This window comes from Mus musculus, chromosome 8, assembly GCF_000001635.26.
Source record: "Mus musculus strain C57BL/6J chromosome 8, GRCm38.p6 C57BL/6J".
NCBI classification, from domain to species: Eukaryota; Metazoa; Chordata; class Mammalia; order Rodentia; family Muridae; genus Mus; species Mus musculus.
Genome location: NC_000074.6, coordinates 47,809,889 through 47,825,540, shown reverse-complemented (window position 1 = coordinate 47,825,540; position 15,652 = coordinate 47,809,889). Strand labels below are relative to the sequence as shown.

General features: G+C 47.9%; 2 protein-coding genes and 1 long non-coding RNA gene across 3 annotated transcripts; 1 reads left to right on the top strand and 2 right to left on the bottom strand.

Annotated features, from left to right (window-relative positions):
- Window positions 1-65: 65 nt before the first annotated feature.
- Cldn22 (claudin 22) lies at window positions 66-1,059 on the bottom strand. Its single transcript, NM_029383.1, has one exon. The coding sequence runs from the start codon at window positions 1,010-1,012 to the stop codon at window positions 350-352; it is 663 nt and encodes a 220-aa protein (NP_083659.1). The 5' UTR covers window positions 1,013-1,059; the 3' UTR covers window positions 66-349.
- Window positions 1,060-2,735: 1,676 nt separating this feature from the next.
- On the bottom strand, window positions 2,736-3,398 carry Cldn24 (claudin 24). The gene has a single exon (NM_001111318.1). The coding sequence runs from the start codon at window positions 3,396-3,398 to the stop codon at window positions 2,736-2,738; it is 663 nt and encodes a 220-aa protein (NP_001104788.1).
- A 3,925-nt stretch (window positions 3,399-7,323) lies between these two features.
- 1700061N14Rik (RIKEN cDNA 1700061N14 gene) lies at window positions 7,324-13,817 on the top strand. The gene is made up of 2 exons (NR_151456.1): window positions 7,324-7,527; window positions 13,563-13,817. It is a non-coding gene; the product is annotated as an RIKEN cDNA 1700061N14 gene (long non-coding RNA).
- The last annotated feature ends 1,835 nt before the right edge of the window (window positions 13,818-15,652 follow it).

The following is a 15,652-nucleotide window of genomic DNA, read 5'->3' as shown; positions in this document are numbered from 1 at the left end:
AAGTCATCTTAGACACCGAAAAGCATGTGATCTGTTTCCCAAATGATTGCTCTCAATACAGAAGTGCTCAGATGACGTTTTATTTACAGGTGCCCTGTGTGTGCACAGTCGCAGCCTAGTTTATGCACAGTAAAGACAGATTCCATCAATAGGTCCTCACCCACTTGGCCTCCATATAGAAAGCAAAAGTGCTTTACTCAGTGGTAGAAAGAACTTGTGTCTGAGGCGGATAACAGCCACAGGAGGGAAGTATGCATTTCAGAAAGTCAGAAGCAGGCAGTAGGGGTGATTAAAGTGGGAGCCTACCAAGTCCGACTGAGTGAGATTAGAGACGCCAATGAGCCCGGGCTTAGATTTCTGGATTGGCTTGCTTCAGCTCCAGATGCTGCTGGTGGTCTCGAGGTCCCGCCACTGCATAGTGACTCGAGGCTGCAGGAGCCGGGCTCCAGCAGGCTGCACAGTGAAGCACACACCCTCCTAGCACCAGGCAGAAGCCAGCAAACCAGCCCAGGAACAGGGCCTCCCCAAACTCCCACCTGGGCACAATCTCAGGCATGGTCTCATCCCAGAACTCCCGCACCGTCTTGTGGGCCACCCAGGAGACAGGAACTAGCACCATGACTCCCGAGGTCCAGAGCAGGGTCCCTCCCAGGGTGAGCAGCCGCTTCTTCAGACCCTCCTGTGTCTCTCCAAGCCTCAAGCAGTCCAGGCCACAGCCAGAGGCCAGCAAGCCCAGCAGCCCCAGCCCGTTGCACAGGGACATCAAGACCCTGGAGACCTGCAGTTCAGCTGGCAAGGCCAGGAAGGAGTCAAAGTCCTTGCATTGCCTCCCGACTTCCTCCTGGATGACGCAGGATTTCCAGAGCCCCATGGTCCAGTTCTCCATCTCGTTCAGCTCCAAGTTAAGGTTCTTCCAGTGCGGCAAGTAGTTTGTAAGGCAGGATAAAACCCATCCCAGCAGGGAGAGCAGAAGTGCAGCCGCCTGCGTTGCCGTTCGGAAGACTAAGCCCATTAGAACGTTCTGGGAGGCTGAGCCAGCCCGACTCCTGCCCCACGCTTAGCTGTAAGAAAGTGTGACACTTCTCTCTTGAGGAGCTCAGACATAGTTTTGCATTGTGTGTATAGGAGGACGTTTGCCAGATCTATTGTTTGAGTCCATATTGAAAGGTTTCAGAAGCGGACAGGGAAACACTGCTAAGAGCCAGCCATGCTAAGGAGTGGCCCCGGGGCCTTGTTTGTGCCCTGTGGGCTCAGTTTTGTGCAGAGCACTTTATCAGTGAGCCTCTTGGGTCAGGCAGCGCTAATCCTTTCTTTGTGAAGGTTACCTGCCTTTCACGTTCCCAGCGTTCCTAACAAGTCAGAGAATTAAGTCTGAATGTAAAAAAAAAAAAAATGTTTAATTGAAGGTCTGGGTTCAACTCCTCCCGCGTTGTGCTGTGCTAATTACACCTGTCAGATATTCATCAGCTAAATAGCTCTCACATTTCAGTATGTGTGTGTTATGATAATACTGGGCGTTACCGCGGTTGGGGAAAAGGTTCAGAGAGAAGTATTTCTTAACCAAATAAATCAATCTTAACAGAAATCCCTCTAGACTTGAAATCAGGCCTGTTTGGAAAGTCTCTGGCTGCATTTTCTATGGAGCACGTGAAACACGCTCCCCTCTCCCCACGCCTGTGTTAAGCTCACTCACGTGCTTAAGCCAGAAGCGCTTGTCCTGATTTGTGTATGGGGGGGGGGCAGTTTTTGCCTTTTGCATCTTTACTGAAATATGCTTTCTAGACTGCTCACCACTCCAAGAGACAGCCTCACATCTGTCCTTTTTAACTGGACACAGACGCTTTCATTCTGACACACACACAGACAGAATCTAGATAGCAAAAAAAAATTTTTAAATGCTTTTTGTGGTTTTTTTTTTCTTTTTAAATTTGAAGCTTTTGAGGAAAGAAATGAGAACAGAGATTAGCTACTTAGTAGAGGACCCTGGTGTTCTGGTGGTCCATCTGGAATCACCCAGAACACCAAGAATCATCCAGGATCATCCAGCCTCCAAAAGCCTCCTCCAGTTCACCAGGTTCCTGGAAATAGCTCAACACGAATGCTTTTGTTTAAAGAGCAGGCCCACAATGGAGATGACATTTGGGGACTGGCTTAGCCTGGGACTCTAACAATACTTAAGAGTGCAGATTATCGCCCGGCAGTAGTGGCACGTGCCTCTTTAATCCCAGCACTTGGGAGGCAGAGACAGGCAGATTTCTGAGTTCAAGACTAGCCTGGTCTACAGAGTGAGTTCCAGGACAGCCAGGGCTACACAGAGAAGCCCTGCCTTGGAGAGAAAAAGAAAAAGAGTGCAGGTTGTCATTATTTTCTTTAGGAAGTGGAAAGTAATTACCCTTTCCAGCCATAGACAGCAACACAGCTTTCCCACAAAGTGAACGTATCACAGCACTAGACAAATTGGACAATCCCCAGCATACACAGGCTTAAATAATCAAATCAATGGCAAGTCTTTTTTTTCCACACATAGCTATGCAATGTGTGTCATAATAAATTCATTATAGACTTCCTTTCGTTCAGATTTGAAAAAGTGAACCTCTAGTACAGAAAAAAGAAAATGTTAAAAACAGCTATTGAATGAAGAAAATGTGAGCAGTACGATTTAGTTACATAAGGACACAACAGAGACCTTTTTTGTAATCAGCTGATTAAGGACACGACTCGGCCCTGCTGGTGGCTTACACTTTAGGCTGTACAGTTCCATTTTCTAGGTATGAACCATGATCTCGAGGTCCCGCCCCTGCATAGTGACTCGAGGCTGCAGGAGCTGGGCTCGAGCAGGCTGCACAGTGAAGCACACACCCTCCTAGCACCAGGCAGAAGCCAGCAAACCAGCCCAGGAACAGGGCCTCCCCAAACTCCCACCTGGGCACAATCTCAGGCATGGTCTCATCCCAGAACTCCCGCACCGTCTTGTGGGCCACCCAGGAGACAGGAACTAGCACCATGACTCCCGAGGTCCAGAGCAGGGTCCCTCCCAGGGTGAGCAGCCGCTTCTTCAGACCCTCCTGTGTCTCTCCAAGCCTCAAGCAGTCCAGGCCACAGCCAGAGGCCAGCAAGCCCAGCAGCCCCAGCCCGTTGCACAGGGACATCAAGACCCTGGAGACCTGCAGTTCAGCTGGCAAGGCCAGGAAGGAGTCAAAGTCCTTGCATTGCCTCCCGACTTCCTCCTGGATGACGCAGGATTTCCAGAGCCCCATGGTCCAGTTCTCCATCTCGTTCAGCTCCAAGTTAAGGTTCTTCCAGTGTGGTAGATATGTGGTAATAATGGCTAGAACCCATCCCAGCAATGACAGAGAAAGCCCTACTGATTGCATGGCCGTTCTGAAGATGAAAGCCATCGGGATAGAGACTACAACTTAGCCACTCTATAGGATCTGCCGTCCCTTGTGGTTGACAGTGGCGTAATGATCTTGAGCCTGTGCTGCCCAGGGTATAAGCTTTGGTCATTAACTCTCTGGCACTCTAAAATACGTTTTTGTTCCTCTTGAATATAGTGTTTCATGTAAAGGGTGAAGGACTCTGTTAAAAAACTATGAGTTAGGCTCTCTGATAAGGATTTGATCTGTTACCTTCCAATTTGCTTGGTAAAATTATATCCCCAGTGCTTGACGAGTATAAGTCTGAAGATGAACAAAGAGGTCTCTATGACCCCTCACCCTAACGTACAACAGAAATCTTTGTGCTTCAATATGGATTAATTAGATTTTAAGTGGTGATAAAAGGCCAGCTCTTTCTACAACAGGACCTCATTGTAATAGCCGCATCTGAGATTTCAGGGATGCGAAACAAGGCCTTGTAAAGAAAGGTAGACTGTTTCCCTATAATCTCTGTTCTCCTCAGACATCCTTAACCTACACACGAGCTCACCCTGTGTTCCTGAGTGTCATGGGGACTCCCTCGGGACTTGGCAGTTCACTGCACTAATTAAAATGTAAGGACCCCGGTTGGTACTCAGAGAAACTGCGTGAGGAAAGGGGCATTGTGGGAAAATCCAACAGTATTTAGTCCCCCCTCATTACAGACACCGGGTAAAGGCTGATGTGTCTCTGGGAGCTGCTCACTGCCCAGAGCAGAGCTTTCTACACCACTTCATCTGAAAAGGCAGAGGAGCTGCGGGCATGAAGGCGCCTTTCAGGTTCAAGACGAAAGTCTGGTATGAGAGTAACAGCCACGCTGGGGCTGACCTTTGAGGCTTCATCTTGTTGTTTTGGCTCAGGCCACACCTTGAGAACATACCTCAGGCGAGCATGACCCCTCAAAGAACACTGGGCCTCCCTCCCAGGCCAGGACAAAAGGCCACATGCTCTGGATTCCCAGAGCACGTTCCATCTCTGGTGGGGCCCAGCCCCCGTCTCTGAACATCCACACCTACAGAGCATGCGGGATCCTACAGGGGAGCGCCTTCCCTGGATGAGTGCAGCCCACTGGAGACCCACCATGCTTCATGGTACACAAGACAGGGACAGTTCAGGACCAGAGAAGATCATTCAAGACACTGGTACAAGCTCTAAAGCCCAGTGTGTCCACGGAGAGCCTTAGAGTCGTTTTAGGGGCGGTGTTCGGTTTTGTTTTGTTTTGTTTTGTTTTTGCCTTCAGCTTATATTTTCAAGGTTGTCAGACTAAAGCCATAGCTGTAACTCAATGGTAGAGCCTTTGACTAATGGGCAAAAGGCCCTGGGTTCTATCCCCAGCACTTCAAAATAAGGTTTGCCAACACATGGATGCTTTTTCCTTCCTCAGTGCTAGGCTCGTCCCTACCCAAGCCTACACTAGGCGAGCACTCCACTCTTCTGCTCTTCTGAAACTAGTTTCCTTCCATCAGAATCCCATAGGCTAGACTGGTGTCTTCAGCGGAGTGAACCAACACAGACACACATGGTCCAGAAAGGGTTGGCACTGGGCCTGGGGCCTGTCACCATGAGACAGAGAAGATGGGGCTCAAGCTTTCTTTACAGAGGCTGGCAGGGCAATGAAGGGCCAAACAGCAGCAACCATTAACGAGGAAAACACTGACATCACATTGAAACAGTCTTCTTTAAGCTGGGGGTGCAAGCCTTTATTCCCAGCACTCGGGAGGCAGAGACGGGCAGATGGCTGAGTTTGAACCAGCCTGATCTATAGGGCTAGTCTCAGACATGTGACCAAGAGCAGTGGTGTAGACTCAGCCTCTGCCCTGCGGGGTCCTTGTTGGAGTGTGAAAGAGCGTGGGCAAACAACTAAATCAGAGGGCTGGAGATAATTGAGCTGAGAGGCAGGCCGGATGGCCCAGTGGGTAAAGGCACCCGCTGCCAAGTCTGATGACCTGAGTTCAATCCCCAGGTCCCACACAGTAGAAGGAGAGAAACAACTGTAGAAGTTATGCCCTGACCTCCACAAATATGCAGCCATACCACACCCATGTAAACAGAAAGTTTTTAATTTCTTTATATTTATTTTTCTCTTATTTTTATACATATGAGTGTTTTGCCTGCATGTATGTCTGTGTACTATGTGTATGAGGACAGAAGAGGATGTTGGATCCCTTGGAACTGGAGCTATTGGTAGTTGTGGGCCACCATGAGGGTGCTGGGAATCGAACCTGGGTCCTCTAGAAGAGCAACTACTGAACCATTTCTCCAGGCAGAGAGAGAGAGAGAGAGAGAGAGAGAGAGAGAGAGATGGGAGGGGGAGAGGGAGAGGGAGGAAAGGGAGGGGGAGGGGGAAAGGGAGGAGGGGGAGGGAGAGGGGGAGGGGGAAAGGGAGGGGGGGAGAGGGAGAGAGCTGGGGCTTAAGGGCCTTGGGAAAAAGACCCTTAAAGACCACAAAGCAGAAAGTTGTACCCCATGAAGGAGTCAGCAAGTGGAAGGGAATCCCAGATACAGAACCAGGAGGGCTCCCACCTCTAGAGCATGGAGGAAGGGCAAAGTCAGCCAGAGGGCGAACATTTCCACCCAATGACTATTCTATACGTGTTCATTCTTTCTCAATAGGAGAGACAAAGACATAGGCACACAGACGGAGAAACAGAACTCACAAGGTCAGCATGCCCTGGAGAAGAACCATGAACAACCGTTCCAATTGAGCGGGACCTGTCACCTGCCAGGAGAAAACACTTGGTCCAGGGTAAGAATAGATAAACACTCTGTTACAAACCATCCCGGCACATCGCTGCTTAAGACAACCAATCATCTCTGAGTACTCTGTGATTTGCTATTTGAGTGACACTTGAAGACACAATTCCATTCTGCTCAGAGCTGTGTCAGCTCGGCTGAGGGAGGGCTAAGGACCCATTCCCAGAGCAGCGTACTCTCCTGCAGCCATTGTTAGAAAATAAATCTATCACCAAAAGTGAATCCCAGGAAACTGTTTGCAAGCTGTTGGCCAGATCTGCATTCTGGAGACACATGCGTAGGGAAGATGGCCTCTCTTTGGTTTTCTGTCTTTAAAGCTCACGACTGGGTTTGTGGTAATCAAACTGACTGGCTGTGCAGACCTTGGCAGGTTTACCACGCACTCCAGCCTGTGACAGCCTGTGCCAGCTCCCTGTAGACACCTACCTGGCCTGCCCCTCCTGGTTCACTCTTCAACCCAAGAGCCTCAGGTTCCTACCTGTGAGCTTGCTAGAGATTCGGGAGTGCTTGCTGCATTTCAGATGAGAACAGCCCCAAATATTTAAACATTCAAAGGGAAACAGTGGTAGTCACAGGCAAGGGAGGCAAAGGTGCTGAAAGAGGCTGTGGGTGGTGATACACATCCTTAATCCCAAGGCTTGTGGAGCAGATGTGGGCTAATCTCGGTGAGTTCAAGGTCAGCCAAGGTTGCATAGTATCTCAGAAGTTGGAAGACTGTGTTGCTTGTGGCTGATAGAGGTAGGTGTGTTCAAGTTATTTTACTATAAGGAAAAATAAATAAAGATCAGAAGTAAGTAAAGAAAAAAAAAGAAAAAAAAAAAACCCCATCCTCTCCCCTGCCTCTTTATTCTATTGACAGGCACTTACTATGTGGACCCAGACTGGCCTCAAACTCAGAATCCTGCTTCCACCTTAGTGGTACTGGGATTATGGGATGTTGCACCCAAATGTGGTTCCTTCCCTCTAAACTTGTGGCCAATATTTCCTTAGAGTAAAATAACTTGAACACACCTACCTCTGATGTTCACAGTGACTGAGGCTCTGATGTCACAGTGACTGGGGCTCTGGTGCTCACAGTGACTGGGGCTCTGATGTCACAGTGACTGGGGCTCTGATGTCACAGTGACTGAAGGCCTTGGGCAGGGCCCACTCTGTACTCCTATTGCCACAGCTGACAGCAGAGGTTCCACTGCAGGGACAGGGTTCAGGGAGAGAGAAAGCACAGAACCACAAGACAAGGGCACAAGATGGCATTGGAGAGCTATATAGATCCTGAGGTCAGAAGAAAGGTGCAGCCTCCAGTTGTCGAAGAATCCTTTTTTAAAATCCCTCCATGGTTTGTGAGATGTCTCAGCAGGTAAGAGCCCTTGCCAACCTTAGGTCAGTCCCCAGAACCCACGTGGTTGAAGGAGAAAATTGACTCCTACAAGTTGTCCTCTGGTCTCCACATATGCTGTGGTTATGCTCACACACATATGCCCACATGATAGATGATAGATAGATAGATAGATAGATGATAGATAGATAATAGATAATTAATAGATAGATGATAGATATGATTGATATAGATAGATATGTGATAGATGATTGATGGATAACAGACGATAGACAGATATAATTGATACAGATAGATATGTGATAGATGATTGATAGATGATATACAGATGAATGATAGATAGATGAATGATAGGTGATAGATAATAGATGATAGATAGGTAGGTAGGTAGATAGATAGATAGATAGATAGATAGATAGATAGATAGATAGATAGACGATAGGCAAGCAGATGGACAGGTATAAAAATAAAAAGTAATTAAATAAAAACAATTCCTTCAGCTCTAGAGATCCAGGCGGATCATTCCACACTGTGTGCTCCAGCTCTGGGCCAGGTTACAGGCCAACTGTTAGGCACGAGATAAAGGTCTGTCATGGTTGGAGACCTGGCAGGAAGGATGCCCACAGAGGAGCCAGATTCAGGAAAGGACATTTTATGCCTTTTTTGCCATCACCTTGGGTGCCACTCTGCAGGGTCTGCCCTCTCTCCCTGTCACTTTGACATGTCAGAAAAGACAAAGAGACTCTTCCTGCCAAACACAACTCCATAAGTTCCAGACACTAAAGCAGGAGAAACACCTGAGCCCAGACATTCCAGGTCAGCCTGGGCCGGACAGGAACATCCTGTCTCCAAAAAGGAAAAGAAAAACAAAAAGAACCTATATTTTGTTTTTAAATATACATTCTAATCCTAGTAACTACTAACTCTCAGCTCCCTCTTAAGGGCAAGGCTCCTGGAACTCTATGCCTGTGTTTTATATGTGCTTATCAAAATGTCTGCACTGTGAATGGATTTAATGGATCCTTCTAGAATAAGAACAAAATGAGCACTGACTGCTCTTTCGAAGGTCCTGAGTTCAAATCCCAGCAACCCACATGGTGGCTCACAAACACCCTTAATAAGATCTCACACCCTCTTCTGTTGTGTCTGAAGACAGCTACAGTGTACTTATTTGTAATAATAAATAAGTCTTGGGCTGGAGTGAGCAGGGACTGAGCGAGCGAGGTTGACTGGAGTGAGCAGAGGTCCCAATTCCCAGCAACCACATGAAGGCTCACAACCATCTGTACAGCTACAGTGTCCTCACATGCATAAAATAAATAAATAAATAAATAAATAAGTCTTTTAAAAAATAAATCTTAAAAAAAAAAGAACAAAATGTCAACAGTGTGGATGCTGTGCCCAATGCCAGTGTCCTTTTATATTGATGATGATACCAGCTGTCCCTGCATATCTGGTGACATCAGCTGCAGTGAGGTGGGAAAAACTGCTGAGGCCTGGTGGGCTACAAACAAAAACATCCTGTTCCAATATTGGGCATGGGCATTCGTGAGATCTAGGAAAAAGACTAGAAAGTGTGGGACCACCACAGTGTTCATAGGGGCCTGGTGACTTTTCTGCAAAGAACACACAGGAGTCTCTTAAAGTGGAAAAGAAAGAAGAAGAGGAATAGAGGAGGAGGAGGAGAGAAGGAGAAAGAGAATGAGAAGGAGGAAGGGGAGGAGGAGGAGGAGGAGGAAGAGGAAGGAAGGAAGGAAGGAAGGAAGGAAGGAAAGGAAGGAAAGAAGAAGAAGAAGAAGAAGAAGAAGAAGAAGAAGAAGAAGAAGAAGAAGAAGAAGAAGAAGAAGAAGAAGAAGAAGAAGAAGAAGAAGAAGAAGAAGAAGAAGAAGAAGAAAAGAAGAGAAGAAAATTGTCTTAGGGTTTTACTGCTGTGAACAGACACCATGACCAAGGCAACTCTTATAAAGGACAACATTTAATTGGGGCTGGCTTACAGGTTCAGAGGTTCAGTCTAGTATCATCAAGGCAGGAACATGGCAACATCCAGGTAGGCATAGTATAGGAGGAGCTGAGAGTTCTACATCTTCAACTGTAGACTGCTAGCAGAATCCTGGCTTCCAGGCAGCTAGAATGAGGGTCTTATAGCCCACACCCTCGGTGACACAGCTATTTCAACAGGGCCACACCTTCTAATAGCGCCACTCCTTGGGCCCAGCATATAAAAACCATCCCGAAAATCTTTTGGGCTGAACTCCCTTCTGCCAATCATCCTTACAAGTAGCAATTGGGAATGCCCCTTTTGTGTGCCAGATACTGCACAGAGGCCTCTAGTCCCAGCTGTCTCAGTAACTGTTTCAGTCAAGCAATGGGAGAATTACAGAAGCAGCCAAGTCTGTGATGCTAGAAATTGAACCCAGGCATGCTATGTCCCTCAATTTATAGGAGATAAGGCTAAAGCATAGAAGGGCCGAGTCTCTTCCACATGTCTTCAGAGGCATCTGCAGACCTCTGGGGCATAAGAATGAATTCTCAGAATCCCAAAGGTGACCTGGGATGTCCCTTATCTGTGTTTGAATATCGTCCCTCCAAAGGAATCCACCCAAGGAGCGTATTTCTAGTATGGTTTGGGTTCTACCTTCTGAGAGTTGGTGGGATAAGAACTCTGGGTGATGGGAGATAGCGAGGAGGACAGCGAGAACCTTGGGAGATGGTTTCTGCAAGCATCTATAGTGTGAGCATCCCCATTGTGGTCCATCTCGGGATGAGAGCTAGGAACACAGCAGGCACCCTGAGAATATCTTGTCACCCAGACACCATGGGTATAAATAACTTCCAGGCATCATACAGCATGATAAAATGAAGCAAAATAATTAAGAAGTGATAAGGGGGTGGCTGTGTGTGTGTGTGTCTGTCTGTGTGTCTGTCTGTCTGTCTGTCTGTCTGTGTGTAAACCTAAACTGAAGGGTATCCTCAGCCATCATGCTCAGCCTGGAGCCCACTAGTTGGGCTAGCCACAGCTCGCCAGTTGAGTTCGCGGCATCCTCCTGTCTGCACATCCCCAGCACTGGGATAACCATTTTTACATGGGTTCTGGGGCTGAAACTCAGGTCTTACGCTTATGCAGCAAGAACTTTATTGGCTAAACCCATCTAAGCCCAAGATGTGATAAGTTTTGAAAATTAATAAATATCTTTGTTTTTAATGTAACTTCTACAAGTTTATATATAACTTGGTATTTAATGATGCCTGGTGTTCAACAACCATCTCTCCCAGTATCCCAAGACAGACTCAAAACATCCCTGTAACAGGCCCATGTGCTCAGATCGGTACCACCAGGAAACCAGGGCATGATTCTTGGCCTTGGAGCACCATGGCCCTTAGGCTCACTGCCTGGAGCTGGGGTCTCAGAATCCTTGGGATGTATCAGCCAGCTCAGCCAGCACTGAAGCTAGATTCAGTGTCAAGCCAAGGGCAGACCTGGCTTGTGGGTCTCAGTCAATGCCAGGGCAAAGGCAGGGTTGACTGGCAGAATTCTGGAAGCTCCCAGCCTGTGACACATCCTACCTGATTTGTGTTGGTTCTCTCTAGGGTTATCTGAAACAGATGAGGTTCCTCATGGCCTCCCTGTTCTGGGCCTCCAAAATGGGCCAGCTTGACTTGGAGACTGAGAATGTTAGTGATTAGGAGAAAGGAAAACCACACATATACTACATTTAAAGTCATTTACCTCCTACTTGCTTTGATTAGTTCAGTTTTATAGCCAGTCTGTGAGATGGATAGATAGATAGATAGATAGATAGATAGATAGATAGATAGATAGATAGATAGATAGGGCATATATGATAAAATATTTTTGGCTTTAAAGAATAAAATCCCAGGGCCGACAAGATGGTTCAGTGAGTCAGAGGGCTTGCTGTTAAAGTATGAAGACCTGAGTTTAAACCTCCAGCATCCAAATAAAAGACCAGACATGGCTGCTTGAGCCTGTAAGTGCACATTGGAGGCTATTGTATGTATTCCATGATAGAAACACCGTCACCATCTCCAGATGAGGAATTGGAGATTTAAATAGGGCAACTACCTGGCTTGAGAACATTATAACAAAGAGACAAGTTCAGGTCTGCTTGTGTCCTGCCTTAATCTTTTACACCATTGGTCTTTGTCAGAATAGCTTCTCCAATTTGTCTTAAAGCATTGTCTTTAAATGCTGCCTGCTGGCATTCATTGGCTAAGACGAGTCCTTGGACCAGAATCAGAGTTCCAAGTGTGTCCTCCAGCAGCAGGCACTGACATTTCGAGAACCATCTGCTGGCTTTGTAGATGTAAAGCTAGAAACCACAATGGAGAAAGGGCTTTATCGGGGATTATGAGAATTGTCCCTACCTGAGACAGTCTCCACCCATTCCACAAACAGAAGTGAAAAGACCTCTCGCTCAGGATTAACTGGGTTCTTTACCTCGTAAATCCTTTCTAAATATTAATCGAGTTCTCTGGCTAAGCTAATTTCCAGTTAACTGATGAGGAAATGGTCACAAACCAGGCCGGAGCAACATCTCTCATCGGGGTGGGTTGTCTTGAGACTCACGGGGAATCCCAGAGGCAGCAGAGGCCCCAGACATTACAGCAGTTTCCCCTTCTGAGAAGCCGAGGCCTGGAAAACTGGTTGAAGTTCAGGGTCAGGACTGAGTTGTGGCCTCAGAACTTAGATTCCTGGGCTCTCTCACAAGGTGTGGGCTCAGCAGGAATTCACAGCCCCAGTTAAGCCCTGGCCATCACAGTATTTGTCTCCCCCCCCACCCCACCCCCCACCCTACCCCGAGACCAAATCCCATGCAAACATCAGCCAAGCACTTGTCACATGTTGGAAAGTATGCCAGGGAATGGGGGTGGAGGGACGGAGGAAAGGGGACACCTGGTCCTGCACGACACAAAAAGTCGAGGCCATGATGGGCCCCTCCTGGAGCCACTGCAGAGAACCTACATGTCTTTCAGCTCTAGCCTGCTTCAGCGTCAGCCTTGGGACGTTAGAGAAGCAGAGACTCTCCAGCCAGAATTGAACACTAAGGGCTTCAGGAGGCTAAAGGTGGATTCTGAATTTGCATCATTTCCGGTGCATTGGGTCCTGAATCATGTGCCTCCCAGGAAGGCCTACTCCATAGATGGTGGGCAAGATGGCCCCACAGAAATCCATTCTGATTTCTTCCACTTTAACCCAAAAGACCTGCTGTAGGAAACCTGTCAGTCAGTCAGTCATCCAACAAGTGTTTCTGTGCATGTATGTGCTGGGGGGGGGGAGTGCATATGTGTGTGAACATACATGTAAACACGTATGCACATGAAGGCCCAAGCCCAGTCATTCTCCATTCACTTCGTGAGATGGGGTCCTTTGCCGAACCTCCTCTATCCTTTCGGTCAGGCTGGCTGGCCAGGGAGTGCCAGCGATGCCCCTGCCTCTTCATCCTCACCACCACCATTGCAGGCTTTTACACTGGTGCTAGGGCTCTGAACTCACGTCCTCATGCTTGGTTGGCACACACTTTACTGACTGGGCCATCTCCCCAGTCCCCTCCACAAGCATTTCTTGAGCTGACACAGGGCAGGCTCTAGGTCCACGAGGGATAAACAGATCTGTCACATACCCGTTTTGTGTCATATGAAAATAGGGTCAGTTTTGGTAGAAAAAAAAAATCACTGAAAGAAACCATCTATAGAAAAGGATTTAAATGAGTGTCTATGAGCTGTCCTAGTTGACTGTAACCCTCAGCATGAGTCAGCCTAGAGTCACCTCAGAAGAGAATTCAACTGAAGGATCCCCCAGATCCGATTGGCCTATGGGCATGTCTACTGGGGGATTGTCTTGATTGCTAACTGATGTTAACAGGGTCCAGCCCACTGCAGGTGGCACCCTCCCCTGGGCTGGTGGTCCTAGAATGTACAGGAAAACTACCCAAGCAGGAGCCTACAAGGGAGACAGCACGTAATATCCCTCCATAGTTTTTGTTTGTTTACTTATGTTTGTGCACTTGTGTGAGTTTAAGTATTCTGCATGCATACAGGATCCAGAGGGACAGAAGAGAACATCAGAGTCTCTAGAATTAGAGTTACAGGTGGATGGAAGCCACCATGCAGCGCCAGGACTTGAACTTGGGTCCTCTAGAAGAGCAACTAGTGCGCTTAACTACTGAGACAAGTTTCCATCCTCATCCTCCATGATGCTGCTTCAAATTTCAGCCTGATTCCCTGTCCTGATTTTCCTCAGTGATGGGCTATAGCCTAGAACCATAGGCCAAATAAAATCCATTCCTCCTCTGAGTTGCTTTTGGTCAAAATATTTTATCACAACAGCACCCAATTGGGCTCCTCAGCTCTGCCACCCTATCCTGACAGGCATGCTTGGAGGCCAAGGAAGGGAAGTACTCTTTCAGTTGCTTCCTGACTCACCAAGCCTCAAAGATTCTGGATCATACTAGAGGACTTCAGATTGCATGCCTACTGACCTTTCTGGGGGAGGGGAGGTGTCCCTGGAAATAGCACACCCCAGTGCTGGCGCAGGACTCTGGCAGCTATGCAGTTCCACACAAAGCAATGCAGGGCCACCTGGGTCAGGGGTGGGAGGGGAACATGGGTCTCCCATCCCCATCGCGGTTCACTTGCGGCGGCAGGAACACCTGCGTCTGCAGACACAGAGCTCTTTGTTCTCCCCGCTGATCGCTCCACATCTTCTCCGGAAAACTGGACTCCGGAGGGCCGAGGGCTGAGAATTTCCCTTTTCCATTTCACTGCAAAAGACACCGGGCACTGAGGTTTTTTCTTTGATGGCCTTCTCCTTCGAAAACTCCAGAACAAGACTTCCCCCAGCTATGGGGGCCGGAGGGAGTCATTAGGGCTCAAACCCAGCAGGCACAGAGCCAAAAAGAGACACTGGTCCATCTAGACTATGTTCCTTTCCCACTATGGTGATCAAATGCCTAACATGAAGCAGGTTAGAAGAAGGAAGATTTAATTACTCTGGCTTGCATTTTGAAGGGACACAGCCGGTCATGCTGGGGAAGGCACGGTGATGTTGAGGCAGCGGGGCAGTAAGTGAAGGGGCTTAGTGACATCTCAGTAGATCAGGAAGTGGAGAGTTTAAGCAGGAACCTGACCAAGGTGACTCACAAGCCCTGCATCTATGGCCCTGTCTGCCAGACCCCACAAGCAAAGAGTATCCCGGGCTCAGAAAACAGCGCCACCAGCTGGAGACCAAGTGTTTAAAATCCATGAATGTGCTGGGCGAGACATTTCACATTCAAAACATTACTTGGCTTTAAAGTGGTATGATTCAAAAGCATTGCAAAGATTTCCACGTAGCCCCTCCAAGCCCCTTCCTATAACACGAACTAATGTAAGGGAAGCGTAGGAAGTTGGGCTCTAGAATCAGAAAACCCTGGCTTCAAAGTGTAACTTGGCAACTTGCAACTAAGCAACCTTGGGTAACTTGACGTCCTGCTTCCTGGTCTATAATAGATAATAAAACCTAAGTGTCCACAAGGTGACTGAGAACACTCGCGACAATGTGTGGAATCCCATGACACACAATGGTCTCTTGATAAATGAGTTGCTATTTTTACCTTGGAGATTGTTTTCCCAACCCACCTTCAGGGAATGTGAAACAATGCCTCCGTGGTTGGGTTCTTTATTACTGTACATGGCCTGAACCAGGCTCCCTTGTCCAATGCTGTACCCAACTCGATTCTTCTAAAATTTGGGGGTTAGTGTCATGGAAAGGGCTTGGCAGGCAAGCTCGGCTCCGTAGCAGGCCTGTGAAACCCATTGTTGCTCCCGAGAGAGACATGACTGAATAACTCTGTCTCCCACGCTCCCCTCTCACAATGTCCTACCACGCATTGCTGACCCACTGGCCTTGAGGTAAGAGGATAACAGGCTCTGGTCACTGAGCATGGTTCCTGCAGTCACTGGCCCATCTGCTCTGCCACAGCTGAAGCAGAGAGGCAACGTGCAGAAGCGGGGCTTTGGGCCACTTTTACCCAGCTCTTGTGGAAGAAGAGCTGTGGCTATTGTCAGCATGAAGGCTTCTGTCAGCATACTCTGGAAGGAAATATTCATTCTTTTTTTTTTCCATTTTTTATTAGGTATTTAGCTCATT